This window comes from Aulostomus chinensis, chromosome 14, assembly GCF_037954235.1.
Source record: "Aulostomus chinensis isolate RoL2024-O1b breed Wild chromosome 14, RoL_Achi_v1.0, whole genome shotgun sequence".
Lineage (NCBI taxonomy): Eukaryota > Metazoa > Chordata > Actinopteri > Syngnathiformes > Aulostomidae > Aulostomus > Aulostomus chinensis.
The window spans coordinates 7,294,958-7,319,850 of record NC_141333.1 but is presented as its reverse complement, the minus strand read 5'-3'; the positions used below and the strand labels follow the sequence as shown (position 1 = coordinate 7,319,850).

Below are 24,893 nucleotides of genomic sequence, written 5' to 3'. Positions count from 1 at the left end.
AGACTTGTTATCATCCAAGCATCTCTTTGTTGTGACTAGCTCAGGTCCATGCAGACGGACAGCAGAAACTGACTAAGAGCTTGTTAATGAGCTGTCAGTCAAATGGCAGGCTAATGCAGAACAGGTCAGACTGTCAATCACACAGGCAGGCACTCGCATCTCTCGGTAGGATGATGATGATGGTGATGATGATGATGATGGTGATGATGAAGAGGAGCAGGGGGATGATAACTCTGGCAATGACTTTGGTTGCGATAATAGTTCCTCTGATATATTTCCTATTCGTCCTCTTTCTTATTACCATTACCAATATTCAACTTCCATGCATGGTGGAGGGTGTTGGATTGGCCGAGGAAGTCCATAAAATTTTGCTGCTAAATAGCCACAACGCCACCTTGTGGCAAATGGAAGTAACATGTGAAAGAGAGGCCAACTTGCCCTGCATTTCTGAGGCCATCTTTGGTCATAATTCCATTTTATTTTAGGAAATGACATGTTTTACAGGGATATACTCCTCCTAGTGTGCAGTTCATGCCTCAAGAACTTGGTGATGTGTAAAAAACAAAAAATAAGAAGACAGAGTTTTGATTAAACGATGTTACTGTGGCGATGGGATGAATTTTTTTTATATCATGTTTCCCTGACAGAAGTGTTAGATGACAGCCGCAGCCTCGACCTCTACAAGATGAATAATGCCACATTGGGGTTACAGGAAGTGAGCCTGTTGTAACGTTGACTGACATCAAAATTACTCTGTGGTGTCCTCACATGATGTACCACAACATAATACGTCTGTTCTCTGGGGCCACCTAATGGACGCAGCAAGGGATATTTTCACCACAGTTCACTCGTTGGTCTGCTCCTTCGTGTAAAATCCAAATACTGTTGTGGTTTCGCCACCCTCTCCCTCCACTGAACAGCCACACACTCCAAGGTACGGGGGTACGGTACGACGCGTGGTCTGAGGTACGTGGCCCCACATCATTGCTTGTTCTACGTTGGGCTCAGTCCGCCTTGGCAGGGGTATTCGCTCTCTGAGTGCCCTCTAGCTTAGAAATGAATTGACTTTAAGATACCGGTCACTCACAGTTGTAGCCAAGGAATTGTTTCTATAATCCATCCCATTACTCGTTGTGTTATAGGCGCAGTGTGAGCTGTGGCTGCAGGGTCTGCTGCCTGCTACCACCTACTTCCTGTCTGTTCAGACGGTGGCCTACTGGGGCCAAAAGAGACTGAAGAGCCCTAGAGCCCAAATTGCCTTCACTACAATCCATCATAAAGGTAAGAAGAAAAAAACCCCACTGTCATCCTCTGCTGGAGAAGTGGACAAGTCACATGCACAAAATACAAAAGTACAGAACAGAGTCAGCGAGTGACAACTTTTCGGTCCTGTGGAGGTGGACAGCAGATCTCTGTTCATTTGTGCCCCGCAGCAGAGGAATATAGTGGCAACATATAAATGCCATACACATTATTAGATCCTGGTGCCTCCTTTGTGGAGATAATGTGATTGCCAGCAGCATCAGCAAACCCCACCTTTAATAAAGACTCCAGTACATATTTTTCAACATTTACTAACTCTTGGTTTTCCATTAAGAATTGCTGCATATGCAATTCTCATCACCCACTTATTAACAGTCATACATTATTGATTTTCCTGTGAGTTCAGATCTGCATTGCTGGATATTTTACCTACCTACAGCTGCACCTTTTAATCACGCTGACAAACACTGCATACAGTGGAAAGTGGCCATTTTAATGGTCGCCAGGCAACAGAGGTATTTATAGGTGACCCTTCGGTCAGCGCAGCAGAGAATTTATAAGGCAGCTGTAGCTCACTTATCAAACCACGTACCAGTCATATGGAACAAATCACAGTTTATAATTTAGAAGTATTCGTGTTAATTTAGAAGTGTAATGAGGGTCAGTTAGGTTGGATAAAGCCAATCAGTGTCTCTGAGTGAATGAAGGCTAGCTAGCAGCTGCAGTCTCACCAGCACTTTATGAGATTCCTGGCACAATATTACACATTTATGAATTCCATGTGCTGTGAAACATACGTTCAGTCCATCATATGATGTGTTTTTGTAAAAACTAGAGAACATCTTTGCAGTGCTGCTTACTTGAGTACAAAATAGATATAAATTACCCATGAAACTAGTCAAGATGCAAATACTGTGATTATCACGCTGGCATCCCAACTTTTGTTTGTGCTTCTGCAGACTGAAGTGTTTGTGACCACATAAAAGTAAACAAAATTAATTGTCTTTGACATTTTTGGTATTTGGATTTCATACCTTCAAATCACTCAAGCTTTGAAATTTTAATACGCATTTTTTTTAATCCTCTCGTCACCTTTGAATTCCACCAAAGCAGAAGACTTCTCCAATGAGCTCCCCTTGTCCTCTTCCTCCTCATCTTCATCATCCCTTCCCTCATCCCCGTCCCTGTCGTCATCCTCTCCTTCTTCCTCTGAGCCCCCACTTTCCTCTTCTCTCCATCACCCTGAATCCCCCCTTAACCCCGTCATTCCGGGTGACCTTCGTCTGGAGGTCGCCGCCCCTCATTACCACAATGATCAGCTGCAAGTCAAGGTGTTCTGGAAGTGGTCGAGCCACGGTGAGTTGATCTTCAAACACCAGATCTCAGAACTACGCTTCAGAGAAGAACAGCTCCCTGAAAGCTAATAATCACAACTAACTGTATGTACTTGCACTTGAGATACAGATTTGACGATGATTGGCATCTGAAAAAGAACTGCAGCAGAAACTGTATTTCTAAAAACAAAAACAAGAGTCCACTAAGAAAAACTAAGAGGAAGAAGTAAATGATTTAATGATGGCCATGTGGTGTTACCAACAGCAAATAACTCATAAATTTCAGTTGGAATCTTCAGATTTAAACGTAATGAGGTATTGAGTCTGTCTTGGAGACAAACGGAAGTCTAGAAGGCAGAGACAAACTTTAATATGAGATAGCTGTTGTTGTTTAGATTCCCTGGTCTTATTAGAGTCGGGGCTGGGTTATGGACTGCCAGAGTCCACTGAGATATGTTTTATGATGTCGCAGGATATAAACAAACTGTGTTTGAGGCATAAAATCAAAGGGTCAGTGCTTCTCTCAATTGCTTTTTTGTCATAAAATCGTCATAAAAAAAATTATATTTCACGATATTGATATATATTGTATTTGTAACATAACAATATAACCAAAAAAATTCTTCTTTGACTGATGCACATTTCTAGTGTACTTTTAACATTAAGTTTTAATTGTAAATGGCAAACATGACTACCGGTATTTGTTTCACTTAAAATGAAGCAGAGAAAGTGGAATTCCTCAGTAGTGCTTGTAGTCGTCCTGTCGGGATGCACACAGCTGCAACAAAAAAACAATAAAATAGGGCAAACTGTAGCCTGAGAGGCAGAAGAGCTCAGGGGAGTTGATCAACTCTGGTGAACTCATGTAGATTTTGGCAGCTGGACAGGAAGAGGACAGCGCTCAGAAATAAAATCAATCTGAAATCACTTTTGGCAATCAAAAATGAGGGTATAAAAACAGTATTTTGACATTTTCTTGCTCTTGCACGTATCCACCGATATGTATCTGATGTGTGTCTTGTGTTTTGTTGTATCACAGCCAGACAGAGACACCCCGGTCCATATGTTTTGCGGTGGCATCCACATGCCTGCAGCATTAATGTTACAGACACAGAGAGAACAACAACTGTGCAGGTACGTCTACCTTGGTGGATACATTATTCTGTGTTATTATTGTGTGTGTGTGTGTGTGTGTGTGTGTGTGTGTGTGTGTGTGTGTGTGTGCGTGTGTGTGTGTGTGTGTGTGTGTGTGTGTGTGTGAGAGAGGTCAGGTTTCATCACCATAACCGATCAGTCTGGAATGTTCTCACCCTCCATCTCGGTCCTCTCCGTCTCTTTCCAACATCACTGCTCTCACAATCGCTGTCCTAGAATTATGTCCCTATATTTCTCAGTGACATTTCACTTTTTAAGAACAAATCTGTGTAATTTCCATATAAACTCATGCCTTTCTCAACCACAATCTCTATAATTCAACCTAATTCCAGTTCATTTGCCATTTGAGCAGATTTGCTATGTTGCAGGTTGTCTTTTTGGTCATATAATCTCTTGTAAACTGTCATTTAAATGACAGTGTCATCTAAACAGAACTAAAAAGACAAAAATGGCTTAAATAGCTTGAAGTTTTGCTGCACTGTGCCGGCACAAGGCTGTTTTAGATTCAAAAATAGATAATTATATGTCTGTGGGAAATATTCTTGCATATTTTTTAACTGCTGTGTCGCAAGAATATGGAAGGAACACGAGGAATGGCCGCCCACCTCGTGCCTGGGTTTGCTTCTGTGTTTTCGCTTGTTAAAAGCCAGTTATATGTGTGTAATTTGACTTGACTCGTGTATTCAGTCAACTTATTTTTGTTTATTTAATTTTTTTTTTACTCATTATTATCAATTACTATTGGTAATTGTCTCTGTGTGTTAATAACATTCTTAATTTGTATACAGCACTTTCATCCACAAGCAGCTTTCAGTGCTTAAACAGTGTATGACAAGAAATGAATTTATGTGCTTGTAGATAAAATGGTAATAAATACACAGCAAACTATAAAAACGAAATAGTTGTTCATCAGAAGGTGAAAAGAAAAGGTCTGTTTTCAACTATTGTTTAAAAAGCTCCGCTGTGTGTGCTTCAGGATTCAGTGCTTCGATGTTCATAGTTACGCTACGGGAAGTTTTGAATCGATGGAAGACACGTCACTCTAGCTAAAGCTGGAGGATCGCGCTCCGCTGAATCTTCTTGCTTTTGTTACAAGTTTAACAGCAGAGTTCTGGAATAGCTGGAGCAATTAAAGCCACTGAAAAGCATTTCAAGCCCAGGTGACATGAAGTAAAAGCATGAATGAGCCTCTGAGCATCCTGTCTAGTTAAATATGGCTTTAATTTAGCAGTATTTCCTAAGTGGAAGAAAGCTGTTTTGTTTTGTTTGCTTACGTGGGAATTGAAACTTTAGGGTCCACAATGGCACCACTATTTCTTACTTTTTCCTTTTCAACGTGATAAGTTTTTCCCCCCAGCCTGGTAGACAAAACATCTCTTGCGGCATGTGGGGTTATATGTCTGTCTTATAATTGTTATTAGGAGGAAAATTCAGCTCTATTCTCAAAACCCGTATGGTAAAAACATTTAAAATTTCATTTGGACAGTCAGCCTGGACATCCACTGAAAATTGTCACCTATTAAGGATTTTCAAATTTAGCGTCTGAGGACTTTATGAATGTGTTGTTTGGTGTCTTGAAGTCCCCTCCACCCATTCTTTCCTTTGAAAAAGTGAGCATAATATACTTAAGACTGCATGTCAGTGTTGAGGCGGCACGGTGGTGCAGTGGTCAGCACTGTCGCCTCACAGCGAGAAGGTTCTTGGTTTCGAGTCCCGGCTCCATCACAGGATCTTTCAGTGTGGAGTCTGCATGTTCTCCCTGTTCCTGTGTGGGTTCTCTCTGGTACTCCAGCTTCCTCTCACAGTCCAAAGACATCAAGAGGGGACGAGGCTGATTGATACTCTAAATTGACCGTAGGTGTGACTGTGACTGTGAATGGTTGTCTGTCTCTATGTGTTGGCCCTGTGATGGACTGGTGACCTGTCCAGGGTGAACCCCGCCTCTCGCCGGAAAGCCTCTGTGATAGGCTCCAGCACCCCGCGACCCTTAACAGGATAAGCAGAAGAAAATGGATGGATGGATGGATGGTTCAGTGTTGATCTATCGAAAAAGGGAAGAGGCAAAACTTTACCTCCATATTAACACATTGAAACAAAGTTGAAACAAATTAGGTCATCATTAAACCTTTTAAAACTCCAGAGTATTGAAATTTGCTAAAACCACTGCAACAGAGAAGCATTTTTTAACCTGGATATCAGCTCTCCCCAGTTGTCCCCGTGGTGACCTCGTCTTAAATGATCACAGGCGTGCTGACTTGATAAGTATCACTGTGCTGTGTGCAATTTGTTTAGGTCACACAAAGGGATTTCTATTCATTGAGGTTCAGGCTTTGCAAACAATTACGCCATCTCTTACCATTTCATGCTGCCAGCCTGCAAAGCTGCCAAGCGCAAAGCTTGAAGCTGGTGTTTATTTCAAGCCAAAATAACAAGATGATCATATTAGAGAGGTTCCAGAAGACAAACAGAGGTAATATTTTAAGGAGCCTTGCAGTCGGTCAATTTCAGCAAGCGGCTGTGTCCAGTTTACACTTCAGCGTGACTTGGAAAACTGTTATTAGTCCTAACCTGGATATATTGCTTTCTCCAGGGTACCCATCACACCATCACAGGCCTACTGTTTGCCTGTAAGTACCGGGTCACTGTAGCGGTGAAGACTGATCCAGGGTCAGAGGCTGTTGCCTGGGTTACAACCCCGACTTGCTCTTCCATCAGGGTCAGAGGAGGCAAAGCTTTGGCCTGCAACACAAAGGGTGAGAATATCGAAACACACACACACACACACACACACACACACACACACACACACACACACACACACACACACACACACACACACACACACACACACACACACACAAAATGCCCTGATCTATTCTACATCTACAGGCCCCTGTAAAACTTTAATCCTGCTTTTAGAACCATATTTGGAAACTGACACTCAAACGCTGAATAGAGGTTTCCCACCCTTTTTATGAACGTACTTGTTAAAAAGCACTGCACTGTGGTTTTCATACAATTTTATGATCCACCTCTGATTGAGCTTTGATCACAGGATTTTCCAAACATTGTTGAGGGCATTTTAGCATAAAATTTAATTAAATCCACTGAGAGATAATTAGGGAAATTGTTGTGACAGTGAAGAGAAATATTTTGTCCTTCTTTTGTGTCAGAGCGCCACCCAGCAGGTAGAAAGGTGGTACTGCGTCCAGAACGGTTGACTGCAGACTTTCAACAAGTCAACGGCTCACTGCTCTCCGTGTTCCGCTGGAGGATGTCCAAGCACACACTGGACCCGGCAGCTGTTGAAGGGTTCCAGTTCACTTGGACACTGCGATCCAGTGTTGCCACAGCAATGGAAGGCCAGGAAGACACGCTTATCTCTCAGACACAGACAGTCGCACCGGTGAGACAGAAATAGACAGCACTGTTTTATGTCAAAAGCAGCAAGAGATATGTTTGTGTGTGTGTGTGGGTGTGTGGATAGATGTGTATGTGTTTGTTCCTTTCTAGTGGGGGCTATCAGTGTGTAAAGTATCATCAAGCTCCTTTTTTTTAACTTTATATTCGAACTTTATCATCAGCATTCAAATCACAGAAGAAGCGTATACAGCAGCTCCACTAGAGCCAAATTAATACTGAGTCGATCCCACAGATACTGTTGGGAACCATCTGAGATTGAACACCTGTTTTAATTACATACTTGCAAAAACTAAAGGGCCGAACTGTTTCAAGAGATTTTATAGCCTTTGTAAAATGAAAATATATTGTATTATAATAATAATTGTCCCTTTTTTGACAAAAAAATTGACAAAAATGTCTATGTGTCTGATCTCTTCCCCTTCAGATTCAGCGGGCGGTGATCGTTCAGGGTCTCCAGGGTGACAGTGTGTACCAGGTGCAGCTCCAGGTGTTAACAGCAGGGGGCAGCAACGGCGCCGCAGTCTCAAAGACTTTTCACACTCCTGCAATTGAGGCCACTCTGTGATAGGTAGTAGTGCACTTTGTTTGCTTGAATACTATTATACATAGTCACTTATTCTTAGTATTTGTGGACACTCACCAACATTACTACATGAGTGAACTAATTTCGCCTCTTGGTTAACTCCTGTAAGTTTATATGAATATTATATACTGTCCCTTTTTTATCATAACTCAAACGTACAAGCACACTCTAAACAACAAAATATCTGTTGAAGGATAATAAATACAGATCATTTTAGCCTGCATTATAAAACAACTTTCCACACAATTTCCGGCATGTTTTGATGAAATGTTTGTGTTAATGAGTCCTTCTTTTCATGGCTGGTCCACTGAACCCTTCCAATCACCTCTTCCAGGTCCAGCCGCTACAGTCACCATCTACTGCAACAACGGCATCTTCATCAACACCCACTCCTCAACTGTCTTCCCAAAATGCAATGTGGGTTAATTGCAGAAAATGTGACCAAAGCTGTTAATCTGTCACCTGACTAAAGGCTAATAAAATGTAAAAGGTTACAGTTTAAAAGCGGGGACACGGAGTCCAATACAGAGTTAAAGCTGGAATAATTCACCGCTCATTGCTGAATGATTCCTGTCTAACTGAATACAGTCAAATGAAAATAAGATGTTTCACATAAATTCAAATTTTTCCAGTTTTATTGACTTTGTCATGTATTCTCACAGGGATACACAGGAGAATGATTATTCTTCAGCTGAGAGAAATGTAAACCAAAGCCAACATGAACAAAAGGTGTAGTTAAGTTTCTCCCAGTAGGTTAAGAAGGAGCTAAACTGTCCCAATAAAACCAAAAATGCATCACGAAATCATTTCACTTTACATCACTGGAGCCAAATGAGCCCCGTAAAGAGACATTGTACGTTCGTAGAGAATACTATAGCACTGACCTTGTGTACAAATAGAAATGTATAGCAATACAACTTTGTTTATTTCAGTGCACTATCTGCTGCATTATCATTAAAGTGGGTCTGTTTGCTGAAGTAAACTCAAAAAATATTTTAAAATGTTTTAAGTTTTTATTTTTAAAGATCCCATGTCTTTTTTTTTTTTTTTTTTTTTACTCGTGTCTGAATTTTCTTGTCTGATAAATTTTCTTGTCCTGTTCCAGTGTTTATTTTCATCATGATAGACTCTGTACACTAAACCGTGATATGTGACATTTCCTTACAGTTAATATAGTTTCGCCTGTGGTAGAATAAAGATTTTCCTAGGTTGAAAGTTATTTTGTTGATATTCTCTTTATGTACCCTTGATTGTGCTCATTTTTACATTTTATTGTTGTTAATTTTGTACTTAATTCTTTTACTTGTCAACTGTTAGGTTTATTTATTGTTTTTTTGTAATTAAATGTTATGGGAAAAATATGTTGTGTGTTGTGTCGGTGACGTTTTGTACAGGAGATTTTAGAAACTTCACTCACATTTTCAGGTGTAATGAGAGCATAAGCATCAGGCCTGTAGTTCACTTTTTACATTGGAATCATGTCATATTTTTTTGTCTGATATAGAAGTATTGCTATATTTATATTTATATAATTGCTATAATTATACCATAATTTGGGGTACGTTTATGAAGGACTAAAAATGACATTAGTGCTGATAAATACACCAATGAATGAAAAATACATTTTTCCTCTCCAATTTTCAGATGCTGATTAGATTAATATTTACAGCTTGCTACCATAAAAAGCACAGTTTTATAATTTCATTAGGTTTACATTCAAGGTTGTGTGGCATCCGCTTTTTATTCTTTTTTGAACTAATGATTTAAAAAAAAAAATTCTAATCATGATTAACTGCTTTACTACTTGCTCTAATGAAAAAAGGTCACTTGTTTTGATTTACGACTCGTTTTAATTAAAATGGTGAGTTTTTCCTTATCATTATTTATGACTTAGCACACTGCCGGGTCTGCCAAAGTACGGAAGGTGTATTCTTTTTAAAAATGGAGAATACAAGAACCCTTGACCCCAACAGATTTATAGCCTGACTGGTCTAACTTGTCGTTCCGCTCTCAGTAGCAGAATGATCATGCTTGTGACTCCATTAGAAAACTGTTCCTCACCAGATGACTCCCAAACTAGATTCCATTTGACATGAGGTAATAGTGTCACAAACAGGTAATAGGGAATAGGGCAAGTACCACATCTCCACGCCCACTTTTATAGAATAAAAAGCTGTATTACAGTATCTGCTCCCGTTCTGTTGTTCTACAGAACTGCGCAGGCTTTTTACTCTGCAAGGATAATAAAGCTCTAGTTTAGAATTTTTCACTAACGGAACTTAATTGTGTCTCGGACTTTGAAACTTTTTGAAACTTAGACTGAGAAGCTGAGAAAGAAGGTGCTGAGGCTCAGGTGAGAGGGTGCCTGAACACCAACTGGCCCCTGACTGGGCTCCACAGCCATGCCTGAAGATCTGCATCAGTCCAGTGCATTAAAAGACTTGATAAACCTTTTCCCACGTATGAGAACAATAGTAGTGTGCATATACAATATATAAATGAACATTTTGGAGGGCTTTCAGTTATTCAGTTACAATACTCTGCTGTGAAATGAAGTGGGTGTAAAACAACAACAACAACAACAACAACAACAACAACAACAACAACAACAACAACAACAACAACAACAGAAACAACAAGTATTTGGTATTGTAGGAAATGTAAGCCAAGCCGCTGATGTAGCAGGAAGGCTAGATTGACTTCGGGGGAGTCTCCGGACGGAGCCGATGAGCCGAGCCTCGCAGGGCCAGAGGACGTCGCCATGACGTAATCAATGAGCGCCTCCAGTTCGGATTGTTGTTTTTTTCGAATCGTGGTGAGACGAAACTCAGTTTGTTAATTCATAGACAAGGTAGTGTACATTAATATTTCTTAATTTCCCCTCACAAATTTGACCTTGTGCTCAGTAACACTTAAAGTACCGAGTCACAACTTCCTCTTTGTCCTCAGACGCGACCAAACTTGCAGCTGAAAATGGAGGAAATGTGTGTGCAGTCGCGACGTTGTGTTTTCGCTTCTGATTAAGCTGCACCTAGCTAATTCAGCTGTGGGGGAATGAGTAACTTCTAATAACTTTGTTAAATGCCGAACAAGATATACGTAATTTTAAAATGAAGCGACGAATTCTCAAGATGCGGGCGCGCAGATCGGTGCGTAAGGTTAAATTAGCTTAGCAAAGACACAACTGGTGTCTTTCACCACTTCATGCTAAGTCAACTGACCACAGGAGTTACTAGACTCATCAAAAAGTCGCATTCAATAGGTTATTTTAAATGGAGTTGGATGTTTTTAATGTCTAAGTTCTATTAAATTTCGCAGCAGTATTTGTAGCTGTTAGCGAGTCTCTTTCCTCCATGAAATGTTCCTGTTGAACAAGTTAACGACGACGTTCAATGCACAAAATGTCAGCGAAATCCTCATTAATGAGGAGTAATAATTGATTTGCGTAGGCAGCCATCTGAATCCCTAAATAGAAGGCATATTGCATTTCAACTTTTAACCACCTGTTATTTCAAGGTGACCAAGTCTGTTAAAATAAGAGGAGAGGAATAGATGAGGCAGAGTCCAATAGGATATAACACTGCTCGCATATATGGGAAAAAATTCCCTTTTAGTTTTTCAAGTTATGTGATTATTTTCTGAAAGTATGATATAAGGAGGTAGATAATGTGCATATGCATAGACAAAAAGTTGAACTGCTTCATGGCAACTGAACATTTTTACAGTGCTGACGGTAAAATCCCTGACATTTTGATATTTTGTTCACAAATCCTGGCATGCATATAGATCTTCTTTTGATGTAATTGCATGCAACTATTAAAATTCACTACACAACCTTACGTTAGACAGAAATGATATGATTGCAATGATTTTGTTGCTGCTAACCCGACCTGAAAATTAAGGGAGAGTTCAGTTGCTCCTGTCATCAGGCCACACCTTGTGAAGGGTGATGTAACGTCCCCTGCAGTTTCACATTTCTGGCCGAATCATCCTTGAAGATGTAGTTGTTTTAAAGATCTTAATAGAGGGATTCACAATGTTTTGAGCTGTTTACCGTGTGGATGAGACCTGAGTCATGCCTTGCTTATTTGATTATCAATAATTTCGTCATCTGAGACTCCTGGAAAACTTAGGGTGAAAGGCTTTTTGGACATAGTTTATGTAGGTCTCAGTTAATTTGATGCATGTCAAGTATTAAGGGACACAGAGTATAAGCAGCGCTGCAAGTCCTGTATTTGGTTTAGCGGTGATGATCACGGATGTAGAGGTTGTTGTGTGGCTTGTAAGCTTGTTTGGGCTGAATATCTGTTGATTAAAAATACTCGATTGGTATCATAGACTTCTCATGAGTGATTTTTGTTTTTGGACATGATTTAGTCCATCTAAATGTGAGCATATTCCAGCATTTGTTACTTGTTTATATTTTACAATGATGTTAATTTTCAGATTGTATCAAGAATAGTCAGGTGAAAAACTAGTCAGATCCCCCTGGAGTACTTTGCTAACAGGTTTTCTTCTTTATTCACTCTCTCCCTGCCACTTATTCTACTACTTCTAACTAGGAGGCCATGGTGGTGTTACTATTCCAGGTGAAGTCTAGCTGACCCCCACAGAGGAATACTGAAACCCTCCCAAGGTTTAGTTTCATCAGACATGTCTGTACGTGGAAAAGCTTGAGAAGAACTATTTTTCTACATAGTGAAGGCAGCTTCCAGAAACAAACTTGTGGAAAGAAGAAGTCATCCAAGCAGTTAAAGAGCAAACAACACTTTAAAAAAATTAAGGGAAGAGGGGACAGGAGTGGGGAGAGGGTGTTGGGGATGGGGTTGAGGAGCCAAAGGAGGACGTCATGGTTCACAGCGACTCTGCCTCCCCAATGAAAACAGCACCACCTGCTACAGCACCTCCTCAGCAAGCAGCACCACCACTAGTGCCGCCCCCTACAGATACTACTGATCAGGGCCTGTCCCAGACCCCTACTAAAGTTTGCACCCCGGACCTTACCTCCATCTCAGGAATCACTCAGTCCTTGACTTTGACTCCTGCAGATGCTGAGCCCCCTATTGTTACCCCAGTAAAACCACTCACAGCTAACTCAAGCCCAGCATCAGACCAGCCCTCTACCCAGACAGTCAATGGCCGTACATCAGGCAGAAAGAGGACTCCTAAGGCTTGTGACTGCTGTGGCCCCAACAGCAGAGGACACAATGTTAGAACCCCAGGCAGAGGGAAGGGAAGGGGGAGAGGCAGAGGTAGGGGTGCTGGAAGGGACCTCCAGGACACCCCGAGAAGGAAAGAGGGGGGCAAGCTGACAAGTTTTAAAAACTTTGATTTGAGCAAGGGTAAAATAGAGGAAGATGAGGACAAACAGGACAGATGTGAGAAGGTGCAAATGTCTGCAGTAGTGTCTCACTCGCAACGCTCTGTTGCCCTGCCCATCAATGTCTCCCTGGTAGATGGACCAATAGGCACAGCTGCTACTCCAGAGAAAGGAGACGTTCAGAAGCAAGAGGACTCGGTTGAAGTTTCAGCGGTTGCTGGGACAGGAGAGAAACTGGTTGGAGATTTGGAGAAGAGGTTGTTGGGTTTGAGTAGAGGGTCAGCGGTGAGAGGAAGAGTGAGACAAGCGAGGGGAATAACCGGAGCGACATTTTCATCTAAGATGGAAGTACAGTTTGCTATGAGTGATGTCATCAATTCTAATGAGGACACCCCAGCTCAATCAATATTGGTACAGGGGGGCAACACACAGGTAGAGATGGAGCATGAGGAGCAGACTTATTCCATCTCAGATAAATCTCCTATTGGAAACGGAGAGACGATAAATCTGTCTGAAACCGAATATGAAGGGGAGATGAAGGAGGACATCATGAACATGACTGCACCAGGGAATGGAATAGTTTCCATCTCAGGGCAGCTTGGTTCTGCTTCAAGTCCAGGAACTACCCAGGACCATGACTCTGAGATGCAGGTTGACCAGGTTCCTGACAGAACAGACCAGGTGTCCATATCACTAACTCTTTCCAACGGAAATGCCATCACACCCTCAGATGAACGTCACAGACCCACAGCTGTGGAGATGGAGACGTCTCATCCTGCTGCAGTTGCTTCTCCAAACCGGGGTCCTATTGCAGTGTGCAGCGAACAGCACTGCTGGGCATTAAGAGACCACACGCTGTACTGTTGGCCAGGAACCTGGGAGGAAGAGGAAGTGTCATGTAAAGATCAGCCAGAAGAATCAGGTATAGAAGAGATGCAGAGTAAGCAAAGCCTGGAGGAGCTCATTGACATGGTCCATGGTAAGCACATGCTGCTCTTCCTCTGTGGTACATACAGACTGTGGTCTTTGGAAATAAAGTTGTGCTGTCTTGCAATGTTAAGGACATTGCAACTGCATCTATGTGGAAATATTTCCAAACTATTATGGTAGTAAAAGTATGAAAGAATATGCCTATTTTTTTCTGGTTTTGTAGGTACGTGCTATCTTTTATGAGAAATAGATGATGCATCTAACAATTTCCAATCTTTCAGTTTTAAGGAAGGGAAAGATGTATTGTGGGATAGCATTTTCTTTACATGAGAAATGTGTGAACTGGACAGCAATCCAAAAACAGCATTAACAATCTTCAAATGTGCAAATATTCCCTTTTTTGCTTGAAAAAAGTTTAAAAATGCAATCACCACTGTTTAGCAGTGTATGGGTCTTCATGAGAAAAATGCACTTGTCACCATTTCTATTAAGTTACAAAATCATGTGACATTTACTTTTCTATGATAGAATTTCTGGAGAACTTCTACATGAAATATGGCAGCTTCATTCCTCTCAGTGAGACAGATGTCCTGGAACACCTGAAGAAGAAAGGCATCTGTGAGGACCTCAGCAACAAGTTCGTCTTTCCACACTCATAAATTCCCTCAATGCACCTTTTTGATCGAGAAAAAAAGACAGTTGATGGTTGATAAATACAGAATTTCCAGAATATTCTGTAATAAAATGGAATGAAGAAAGAGAAGAAATGATTCCTCAAGTTTTTAAGATTTGCTCCCGTTGTACCAAACGAAAAAAGGCTATCTTATCTGAATCCCTCACAAATGTTGGTTCATATTTTCAATTTTTGCTGCAGTATCGCTTTTCTTCATGCCTTCCCCCCATGTCTTTGTTTAAGGGGGCTAAACATCCAAGAGGAGGTGACTCGGTATAGAACAGGGCTGGCCTCTGTTCCTGTTGCAGGCTTCATGGTGATGTATAATAAACACAACTTGAGCCTGGAAGACCTCGGCACGCTGGAGGAACAGAACTGGCTAAATGACCAGGTAAGTAACGGAGGATGGAGGGTCACACACTGCAAAGTCCTTCTCCTTTGATGCTTATTTAACCTCACTTTGTCTGTCTTAGTAGAAACAAGCTCACGTTTTCATGTCCGATCGTGATGTGGCGTGATGACGATACTACATTAACTCACTATATCGAGGTGTACAGTCTCACACCGAAACCTTTTCTGTGATTCTGACTGTTTAGATTATCAACATGTACGGAGAACTCATGATGGAAGCAACACAACACAAAGTAAGTGAATGTGAACGTTAGCTTAGAGCTAAAGAAAAGGGAGTATTTGAAAATGGTTTTTGTCTCAAAGGGCTCAATGTAGGAATCACAGTATGACTCAAGGTAGAAGTAATATTGTCATCTGTTTCAGTTTAATTGGTAAAATACTTAACATGTTGGATTATTTTTTTTTCCTTTCTCAGGTTCACTTTTTCAACAGCTTTTTCCACAAGCAGTTGGTTGCCAAGGGTTACGATGGTGTGAAGAGATGGACTAAAAAAGTAAGAGCTAACAGTATCTCATACTCTTGTTTGACAACGTGCTACAGGTTAGTGTGGGAACACATAAACAGTACGTGCACCTTGATGTCACATGATATATAAATAAATTGCCAGGTGCATTGCCAGTGATAAGGACATCATTTTCAGTGCATTTCCCCCAAGCTCTTATTGTAGCGAGTTTTTAAAACATACCAACTCATTCCCGCATTGGGAAGTCTGGTTTGGTCCTCAGTGGTGTATTGCAAAGAACCGGGTTTTCAGCGACAGTCAGGACCACCTCCCTCCACCCCGTCGTCGACTATGATTACATCATCCGCTTCTTGATTTTGACCGTTTTGTAAAAAGACAGGTGACATTGATGAGCTTGGTAGGGTTCCAATGCTATTTTCACCGAAAAGCAAAGTGGAAACAGGTGTCTTTTGCAGAAGACGTTGACTAACGCCACCGCTTCACTTCATAGGATTTGTGAGTAGAAAGCATCTTTCAGTCCACACAGGCCTTTCAACTGCCTCATGTCACATTCAGATGCTTTCTTCGTGCAATTTTGAAAAGGATCAAATAAAAGTGTCACGTATTTATGTATGTACCACGACTGAAAACCGCCACAGTGTTTAAGACTGATAGTAAAGGAACTAAGAAAAAAATCGTCTTGACGTACAGAAATGTGGATAATCCTGTTTTTAATGAGTGTCTTTTTTTTTTTTTTTTTAATTTCTGGAATCATTTCAGGTGGATTTGTTCTCCAAGTGGCTATTGCTAATTCCCATCCACTTAGAAATCCATTGGTCGCTCGTCACGGTTGCCATGGCAACCAAAACCATCAATTATTATGACAGCCAAGGCATCGTTTTCAGACACACCACAGATGTGAGTAATTGTTCATGTTAATGTCCTGGTTTCTTAAGTGTTGTCTGAGATTTTGAAAGAGACAAGAACATCTGCTGAGAACATGGAGAAAATGAATTAACCTGACTTCATAAACCAAAGATCAGATTTCATGTTGGGATGGCTTATAGGCTCATGCCATCAAGTGTCAAAATATGCTCACACACAGCGCACCATAGACTGGAACTTTGCTTTCACTCTGTCAAACAGTGGAACGAACAATTGCAGCAGGCATACGAACCTTATTAAGATCCAGTTTGGTTCTTTATGGCAAGAGAGGTGCCATCGATGCTCGGTGTATATCTCTGCTCTTCTATAAATAGAAGCACCACAACAGAAAATGCAAAAAACGTACAGAAGTCGTGTTGCCTCTGCCTCTATCGACATGTCACTTGGTTGTCCTGCCTCATTTTAACACGGTGTGTGATTGTGTGTGGTCCCGTATCAGAACATAATGAAGTATCTTCAGTCAGAAGCCCGAGAGAAGAAACAGACAGCTTTCCAGAAGGGCTGGAAGATTACTATTATTAAGGTAAAGAAAACGCGACAGCAGAAATATCGATTCCTAGTTGAAGTTGATATGTGGGTTTTTTCTAATGTGTGAATTATTGAAACAAAAATGTGCACAAAATAAACTCTGAAAATGTTGAAATGCAAATAAGTAAACAGCTCTTGGTCTGTGTATATGTTTTTATGAATGTAGCAATTTTTGTTTTATTCTGTGTAACGCATCACAACAAAGCTAAACAAGTAACAACATTGCCCGCATGTACAATCATACATGAATGCATGCAGGAGCTGCATTTGTGAAACCTGTTTGTCCAGCGCCTGGTTAACTGGGACTTGTTGACTCCTCAGGGTATTCCTCAGCAGAAAAATGACAGCGACTGTGGAGTTTTTGTCCTCGAGGTGAGGCATTATTCTTTTCCGCCTTTCCAGCTGCCCTCCTTTCATTCATTCATCACTGTGTTTATTTTTGCCCCCCTTCATTACTGTATCCATCTTATTTTCTGGCAGAATAAGATGTAAAGTAGGAGTCTGTCCCTAATGTTTAGCATTGTTCAACCTCGCCCTTGTTTCCTAAGTTTTTTTGGGGGGTCAAAATCATTTAAAGGGTTCACGATTACTTGAATAGTTCCTATGATGCCCCAGTAACAATCACTGCATGTCAGAGGAGGGGAAACAAAGCCCTGTTAGTGCTCTGATTTGACTGAAACAGGTTCATGGTTGTCAGTCACAGTGTTCTTGCCCAGTATTTGAATAATTCAAATAGTTTTAGTCGCAATCAGTCATTTGACGATGGAAAGGATGAATTTTCTTTGAATGCCCCAGGCTGTCGGACATTTTCCTCTGTAAGCAGGATTTTATGGACTCGTGAAAAATCCTGAAATGTCATGTCATTGGAAAATAAGAATTTAAAGGCCTGGAGAAGTTTTGGAAAAATAAATTAAGCCAGAAATGCGAACAAGATATCTAAATAAAACCAGAGATGTGCCTTTGCATATTTGCTCCAATGCATGGAATTTGTCTCATTTAAGATCGCTCCCGTTTGATTTTAGCTTAATAAATTGTAATGATATATAATGTAATATACTAATATACTGTGGTAAGTCGATCTGTTTTATTCTTTCATGTGTGCACAGATGTTTCAGAGAGTGCGTTAACCTGAAAGCCTCAATGAAAAGGAAGAGTCACTGGAATAGATTATTGTATAAACCCTGTGCGGGGTGAACTATAATGGAAGGAGGCTTGTTATTGTCAGTACCTAAATCTGGCATCATGCTGATTCTGTGTTTCTGTCTCGATGTGTCAGTACTGCCGCTGCCTGTCGGTGAAGCAGCCGCTGCTCTTCAGTCAGGAGGACATGCCTCGTATACGTAAGAGAATCTACAAGGAGCTGTGTGACTGTCGCCTCAACGATTGAATGACTGAAAAAGATCCACGTTTGCTTCCTGACTGCATACCTGGGTACACAAGACAGTCGGGCCACACCTGCCAGACGGCTTCTCCGACTGATCATCTGTTACATAAGCTAACCCCAACGTGGCTAGCTTTCATTGAAGGAGTGACAGCTGCCCGTCTGCTCATGGCTGACTGACAGCAGTGGCCAGTCACTTTGACGTTCTGTGACTGAGTTCAATAACAGTCTAGTTAAGCAGATTTTTTTTTCTTTCTCGCAAAGTTTGAAAGAACTACTGACGTGGCCCCCTACTGACCCCCAAAGTGCTTCACGTCGCTTTCCCTCCACGTGTTCTTCATCCTCAGTGGATTTCAACTAAACGGACACTTTTAAAGGAGTTTGACTGACAATGTAGGCGCTGCTTGGACCAATTGGGTTGACTTTCCCCTTCCAAATGGAGTGGCCTTACATCCGAGGCAACCATTTTAATCTAAAAGGCATTTTAAACTGTTTCTATTTTCTGCTCATTACAGCAGTACCACGCTTACAGGTCCACCTTTGTTTCCTAACATGTAAATAAAGATAGAAAGTGTGATTCTGTGGACCAGCTGTTCACTAAAAACTTGAAGGTTTGAGTTGGTTTCATTCTGTTGGACTGCAAATATTTGCACGGATATAGAAGCCTATTCATTGAAGAGTTTAGAGCATCATCTGAATGTACTGATCACGTATTCTTCCTTGCTGCCTTGCAGGGTGGTGCATCGTACAAGCTAATGGCACGGTTTGGCTGTGGCTTGAAACAGGGATATCCTTTTGCTAGTTAGTTTGATTTAGATCATCTGGTTTTTGTTACGTTAACACCAAATCTTTTTTCTTTTTTCCCCCTCAAATTCCAGTTTTTCCACCACATAATGTCCTGCATTTTTGAGTGCCGTGATCACATCCTCACGTTCGGTTCTGAACTACCCCCCCCCCCCCCCTTTTCATCAATGGACAGGTGTTTGTGTGTTTATTTTGACTCCATCTATTGGAGTTGAGGTTATTTATCATGCTGGTTAGTAAATTTCATATCAAGCTGTACAGCTAGCTGCTGATTTGAGGACCACGGTTTTTTGTTATAGCCAAACAGTCCAACTTAATACTGTCAAGGCTTCATATAAATACATGACCACAGGTACAGAGACTTTTACAGAGCTGCCTCCTGACAGAGAAACAAGTGGACCTCAGCTGTTTTTGTTGGATCTTCTTTCCAACGTGGTTTTTGTTGTTGTGTTCCCTCGTATGTATTATTAACAGACTGTATTGTACTTAAATGGCCAACTACTGTACATGCTTGCTTTGGCTACAAACCTCGGTGGTTTCTGGACTGTTTTTATTGTTATTAAAAGGCAAATACTGCTGCAAGTACTGTAGCTTTTTGTCTTTTTTATGCTGTGAAGTGGTGTAACGGAATCGTGCAGTTAATTCATGAGGAAAAGAAGTAGAATCTCATGCACGGATGAGCTGTTTTTCAATGTCATATCTCCTTGAGACCTTTGAAAGACAACAACAACAACAAAAATAATTCCCTCAAAAGCACTGAGAACAATTGACTCAATTTAGGGAAATATAGAGTAAATTAATTAGTTTAATTCATTTTTTTTTTTACATATATTTTCAGTTAGTGGATGTGACTTTGAATATAAATCTGTCCTTCCAGCAGATGGCAAATTAATACTTGTAAGATAAGTTAATCAAACCTGTCCTCAAACTCAAGTCAGGACTGTGTGTGGAACTTTATTGAATTGAGGAAACCGTCTGTCACCATTTAATTTCTCCCTGAAAAATCAACAGTATCCTTATGAAATGAAAATTACAGTTGTGGGGACTAATGAGGCCTTGCATTACTACTAGTGACCAAGAGAGGGAGCCCAATAGTAGCATTTCCCATGTTTATCTTTTTTTTTTTTTTTTTTTTTTCTTCCCTGAGTGACCATCTGGAGCACAAGGTCACTCACAGGCCAGCACCTGTTGAGCCGGAAGGAGGTTGATTGGGTTGCTGGAGGGCACTTCAGCAGGGACACCCACTGATGGGGGTGCTTGACTCGTGCCTCCTCACTTTACTGTTCTTCATGCAAGTGGTGCTGCTGAAATGCTGTGAACACAAATGCCATAATTAGCATCCCTGTAAAGAAGCCGACCTTTAAGTGTTGGTGTTTGAGGTTTATGATAACTCTGTGCGTTATGTAAAGGCCCGTTATGGTTTGAGGTTGTTGCTGGGGATTCATCATCTCGGCCTGTGGGGAGAAAAATGAACACAACCATGCTGGTTGTACTTGGTTTTGGGGGTTGCAGTCATTTTCAAATTATTGTGACATTTACTGAGCCCCCATCATCAGCTCTGTTTTTGTTGCAGCATTGAAATGGCAGCCTTGAGTCTGAAACCCACCTGTGGAATGATTAGCAGGAAATCGTGGTGTTGCCCGCTGTGTTATCATGTTAGCTTGCTAATTCGCACTGAACTACAGCAGGCCTTCAACTGATGATAAACTGAGTGCTCATACTTAAGCACTGACCAGACTGAAATTTAGATTTGATTGTACAATGACAGCATTTTTGTCTTCATCTTCTGGCAATCAGTAGTCTGCTGTGCTGTTAATGTAACGCTGTAACTTTAAGGTCGGTACCTGCAGTGTGTGCTTTCAATAACCATGCACAAAAGTTGTCTTTTCTCAGATGAACCTGTTTCACCTCCCTAAGATGATATGAGGCAAAAAACGATCATGAACGCACAAATTTACTCGTGCAGTTCTGTATTTGTTCAGCTAGTTTAGACAAAGTGGTGGACCGACCTATCAGCAGAGTTATTATCAGCCCCGGAGCCGTGCTGCTACAGTGGCAAACACAAGATTTCAGCGTTGATGAATATCATAGAGGTCAGCTGCACAAATATGAAGAGAGAGTGGACAGTGGCAGTTCCCTCCAATCTAATTGAGCCATGAGCTGGCAGGTTAAGTGCTGCTAAGCTGTGTAAGCTTTATCACGAATGTTGGGGAACTATAATAAGATAAAGGAGAGTGGAAAGCTGCTCGTCGTTTGTGTGAAAGATGGGTTGGACTTTTTCCTGTCTTTTATTTTTTTCAGTCCGCTTGTCTCTGTTGGCTTCTCAAAAAAAGATCCTTCATATATCTTTTCAGAATCTGTCTGCAGTCCCAAACTTCAGCTTTAACTTTGTCCTGAGGGAAATTTGGTCTGCAGCCAGGGCTTAAAATACACATAAAAGCACATAAAACTCAAAATATATCTGAACATCCCGCAAATAGGACGATAAAACCGAACTATCACTCCAATAAAAAACAAATCAGATGTCTGAGAACACACTTGCACCAGTCACTTTGCGGTTTGGGCGTAAGAGAAAGCCAGTCCAGGTGAAGTGCTCCAAAGTGAGGGCCAAGTGCAAAGAAAGCCATTAACATTTACATTGATAGACTCCTGTCTGCCTGCATTCGTTTTTGGCACCTCATTACGTCAAAATAACCTTGGGTTCGTACTCTGGTCCGAAACCTGAAGATTTATTTCGACAAATCAAACCTTTTCTAAACTAGTCACATCTCTGCAAAGGTTAAAAGCAAAATCAGGGATGTGATGTCATCGTCTTCAAAACAACCAAAAATTGACATTGGATTGTCTTGCCCCACGGGGTGAGATGGATTTGTTTCATTCATTCGAGAGACGTTGATCGGCAGTTTTCACCTCTTGTGGCAGCCGTATTAGATGATCTTTAGAAACTCTTTAATCTCTCTTTCGTGCCTTGGTGGATTATGATGTGTGGGGAGGGGTGGTTGAATAATGGTGGGAGGATGAGCGTGCTGCATCCACTGGGCAGTGATGGGCGACTGTCTCGTTAATCTCGGAGGGAAATGAGTGTAAAAAAAAAAGCATTAACTTTAATATAAATATCTATTCAGGTCATCTGGCAGCTGCTTAGAAATTAATCCATCCTGTGAGATTATATTATTACCCCTATATGCTTGTTACGTAGTTCCTTTCTTAATTTTTTTTTAAATTTCTATTACACAATTTGAACTGAATCTCGTTAACATATAAAGTTTTACCTTTTGCAACATCAGCTTTGCTCCATGCAACAAAAACGGCCTTTCTTAGCTTTGAATTTGGATGAAAGGACCTGCTTGGCAGGTACTGGCATCACACAACCATAGATGGAGCAACAAAATACATCTCTCCGTTTCTTAGAAGAGGCTTCAAACACAGAAACTGAATTTGCAGCCTTGCAGGACTTTAGACTGTCAACTTTTTATTTCTCTGAAATACAATCCTGTTTTAAAGGAAGCTGACCAAAGGGCGTACACGGCTTGTTCGCATTGGGTCTACCTTGTGATATTCCTACTGCTGTAAGTTCAATTGTTAATTTCTTGAGACTTGATTTCTTGATGCTTTTAATGTCTGTTAAAAACCTTGTATGGGAAAGAGAGGGAGATCATTGGGAGTGAGATGGAGCGAAGAGGTTGTGAAAAGGGATTTCTTTTAGGGAGATTGAAGGAGAGGACAGAAAAGGAGGATGAAGCTCAGTACAGGAGAGAGAGGAAGAGTTTGGAATTGAAAGGGACACTGAAGTGAATATGGAAATAACGGAATATATGGGATTAAGGGACGAAGGATGGAGTAGTTCTGAAGTCATGCTGTAATTACAGGGATCATTTGGAAAGCTACATTTTGCAAAGAGAGGCTGTGAGATGCATGAAAGAGACTTTAATAGTCAGATAGTTGAAGGTCACTTTCGTTGGTCTAAATGTTTGCAAATCGCCCTTCTTTCAAGTTATCTTCACAAGTGTAGAGCGAAATAAAAAGGTAAAGATATGAAAAATTAAAGGAGAGAACAGCTAAATGCAAATATGGGAGCTGTAGTATCATAATCACATTTATATATGCCAGGATATTCAAATTCCAAGAATATCGTGGCAGCAATGAGAATGAATAGTAAGTAGAATGCTTAAAAAGTCTTGAAATTGGTCATATAGCCTATATATCAACTGATATTGTCAAGGAAGCATTTTAATGAGTATTATAAGTACACAAATTCCAAAATAAACATGGATTAAACCAGGAACGCTCAGACCAACGTCAAGGACCTGGTAATATTTCTTGAATTCACGAAAATGTCCAGAGATGAGAGTCAGCACTGTCTGGTGATGATTTTTAAAACCAGCAGCAGTGTCTTCACACACGGGTCTCACCTGATCCAGCTAAATGAGCTTATGCATGATGAAACAATTAATTTGAACAGCAACATTAATTCAGTCAGAATTAAGATGTCAGTCAGAGATGTGGAATCAGCCTAATCAGCTGATCTGAATCTCTTTCTGTTGATTCAGATGAGAGGATTCTTCTTGACCTCGGGCTTGTTACTCTGCTACCGCCTCAGTAAGCGAGACCCTCACTTTGAGGGTCATGGAGCAAAATGAACGCTGTTGCTCAGCACTTTGCCCGTTTTGGCAAAGAATAATGACTGAACAGGTGAATGTGGACAGGTGGAGACATTTTTTGAGAACAGGACTGTGAATAAACTCCAGTTTAAGTCAGGAGGTGGAGCAGCTGTTTTGTAACCGAGGGAAAACCCGATGTTTTCCCCGCTAGTAAGTTGGCACCTCGCATGGCACCCTTCGCTGGAAGTGTGTGGGTGTGTGTATGCCTTTTCGGCCACCTCCTTGATCGGGGTGATGTAGAATGACTCTAATGCTACCACATAGATTTACTCCTGATGTTTTTACTTTGATTTCCTATACATAAATTCATCAAAGGCCCGCTGAGCTCACGTGGCAAATCTCTAATTCATTGATTAATTCAGTGATTCATCATTTCAGTCATTAATCGGCCTGTTAGTCACAGTGAGTCAGCTGGTAAACACCGCCCTCCTCCCAGCTGAACTCTGTTGGCGCTCTCACATCAAACACACTGATGCGGGTTTTTTTTTTCCCAATACAAAGGTCTAATATGATCATTGCTTTTCTTTCATTCCCCCCATTAAGACGCATATTTTTCCCACTCCAATTATTTCAGCCTAAACATTATAAGCGTCAGTAGGTCCACACGCTGATCTAAGCTGACTGTTTTGCAACAGATGGACAACTTAATCCTCCTCCTCCTCATCATCGTCGTCATCATCATCATCCCCTTTACCACAACAACACTACTATCTTAATAAAATGCTGTCGTGGCGGGTTAAGAGACAGTAAACCCATGTTGGAGCACATTTCTGAGACCATTAACACTGGAGGAGCCAGTTTTATAGCATCTTGATTGTATAGCCTTTGATTCTTGTTCCACTAGAGCAGGTTGTTTTATTGTTATTTATTGTTCACGTGAACATGTTCGGTCTTTATGTTGTACTACAGTTCTGTGCTTGATAATTAAAGGAAGTCTTTGCGGGCAGGAATCGTTCCGTACGCACAGGGTTTGACTGGTCATCACAGACTACATGACCACGTCTACTGTCGTATGTTTGCAGATTGAACAGCACGTGAGC

At 41.0% G+C, this 24,893-nt stretch overlaps 2 protein-coding genes across 6 annotated transcripts in view; both read left to right on the top strand.

The window, feature by feature from the left end:
- anos1b (anosmin 1b) overlaps nt 1–9,125 on the top strand; it is a 57,169-nt gene extending 48,044 nt beyond the window's left edge. For 2 of the 3 annotated variants that reach the window (XM_086224102.1, XM_086224101.1), the window contains 7 exons: nt 1,143–1,281; nt 2,374–2,619; nt 3,637–3,731; nt 6,343–6,505; nt 6,926–7,158; nt 7,600–7,743; nt 8,093–9,125. In XM_086224102.1, the coding sequence (XP_086080228.1) occupies nt 1,143–1,281; nt 2,374–2,619; nt 3,637–3,731; nt 6,343–6,505; nt 6,926–7,158; nt 7,600–7,740 (1,017 nt within the window). In that variant the 3' untranslated portion in view covers nt 7,741–7,743; nt 8,093–9,125. The remainder of the gene's footprint in view (nt 1–1,142; nt 1,282–2,373; nt 2,620–3,636; nt 3,732–6,342; nt 6,506–6,925; nt 7,159–7,599; nt 7,744–8,092) is intronic. The other variant, XM_086224103.1, reaches the window with a different exon arrangement.
- A 1,368-nt stretch (nt 9,126–10,493) lies between these two features.
- LOC147249576 (uncharacterized) lies at nt 10,494–19,766 on the top strand. 3 transcript variants are annotated; one of them, XM_086225012.1, is made up of 10 exons: nt 10,494–10,573; nt 12,321–14,057; nt 14,537–14,645; nt 14,925–15,072; nt 15,278–15,325; nt 15,508–15,585; nt 16,315–16,452; nt 16,919–17,002; nt 17,329–17,379; nt 18,284–19,766. In XM_086225012.1, exons 2-10 carry the CDS (start codon nt 12,608–12,610, stop codon nt 18,392–18,394), a joined length of 2,217 nt encoding a protein of 738 aa, XP_086081138.1. In that variant the 5' UTR covers nt 10,494–10,573; nt 12,321–12,607; the 3' UTR covers nt 18,395–19,766. The 3 variants fall into 3 exon arrangements, with proteins under 3 accessions (XP_086081138.1, XP_086081136.1, XP_086081137.1); XM_086225010.1 differs by having other exon boundaries at nt 10,510–10,609; XM_086225011.1 differs by lacking the exon at nt 10,494–10,573 and adding an exon at nt 10,667–10,907.
- The last annotated feature ends 5,127 nt before the right edge of the window (nt 19,767–24,893 follow it).

Excerpts from the sequence above, each read along its gene's own strand:
- LOC147249576 (XM_086225012.1), top strand. The coding sequence starts at position 12,608 with ATGGTTCACAGCGACTCTGCCTCCCCAATGAAAACAGCACCACCTGCT. Across the intron at positions 15,073-15,277 it reads AGAACTGGCTAAATGACCAG|ATTATCAACATGTACGGAGA; the intron begins GTAAGTAACGGA and ends CTGACTGTTTAG. Across the intron at positions 17,380-18,283 it reads GTGGAGTTTTTGTCCTCGAG|TACTGCCGCTGCCTGTCGGT; the intron begins GTGAGGCATTAT and ends TCGATGTGTCAG.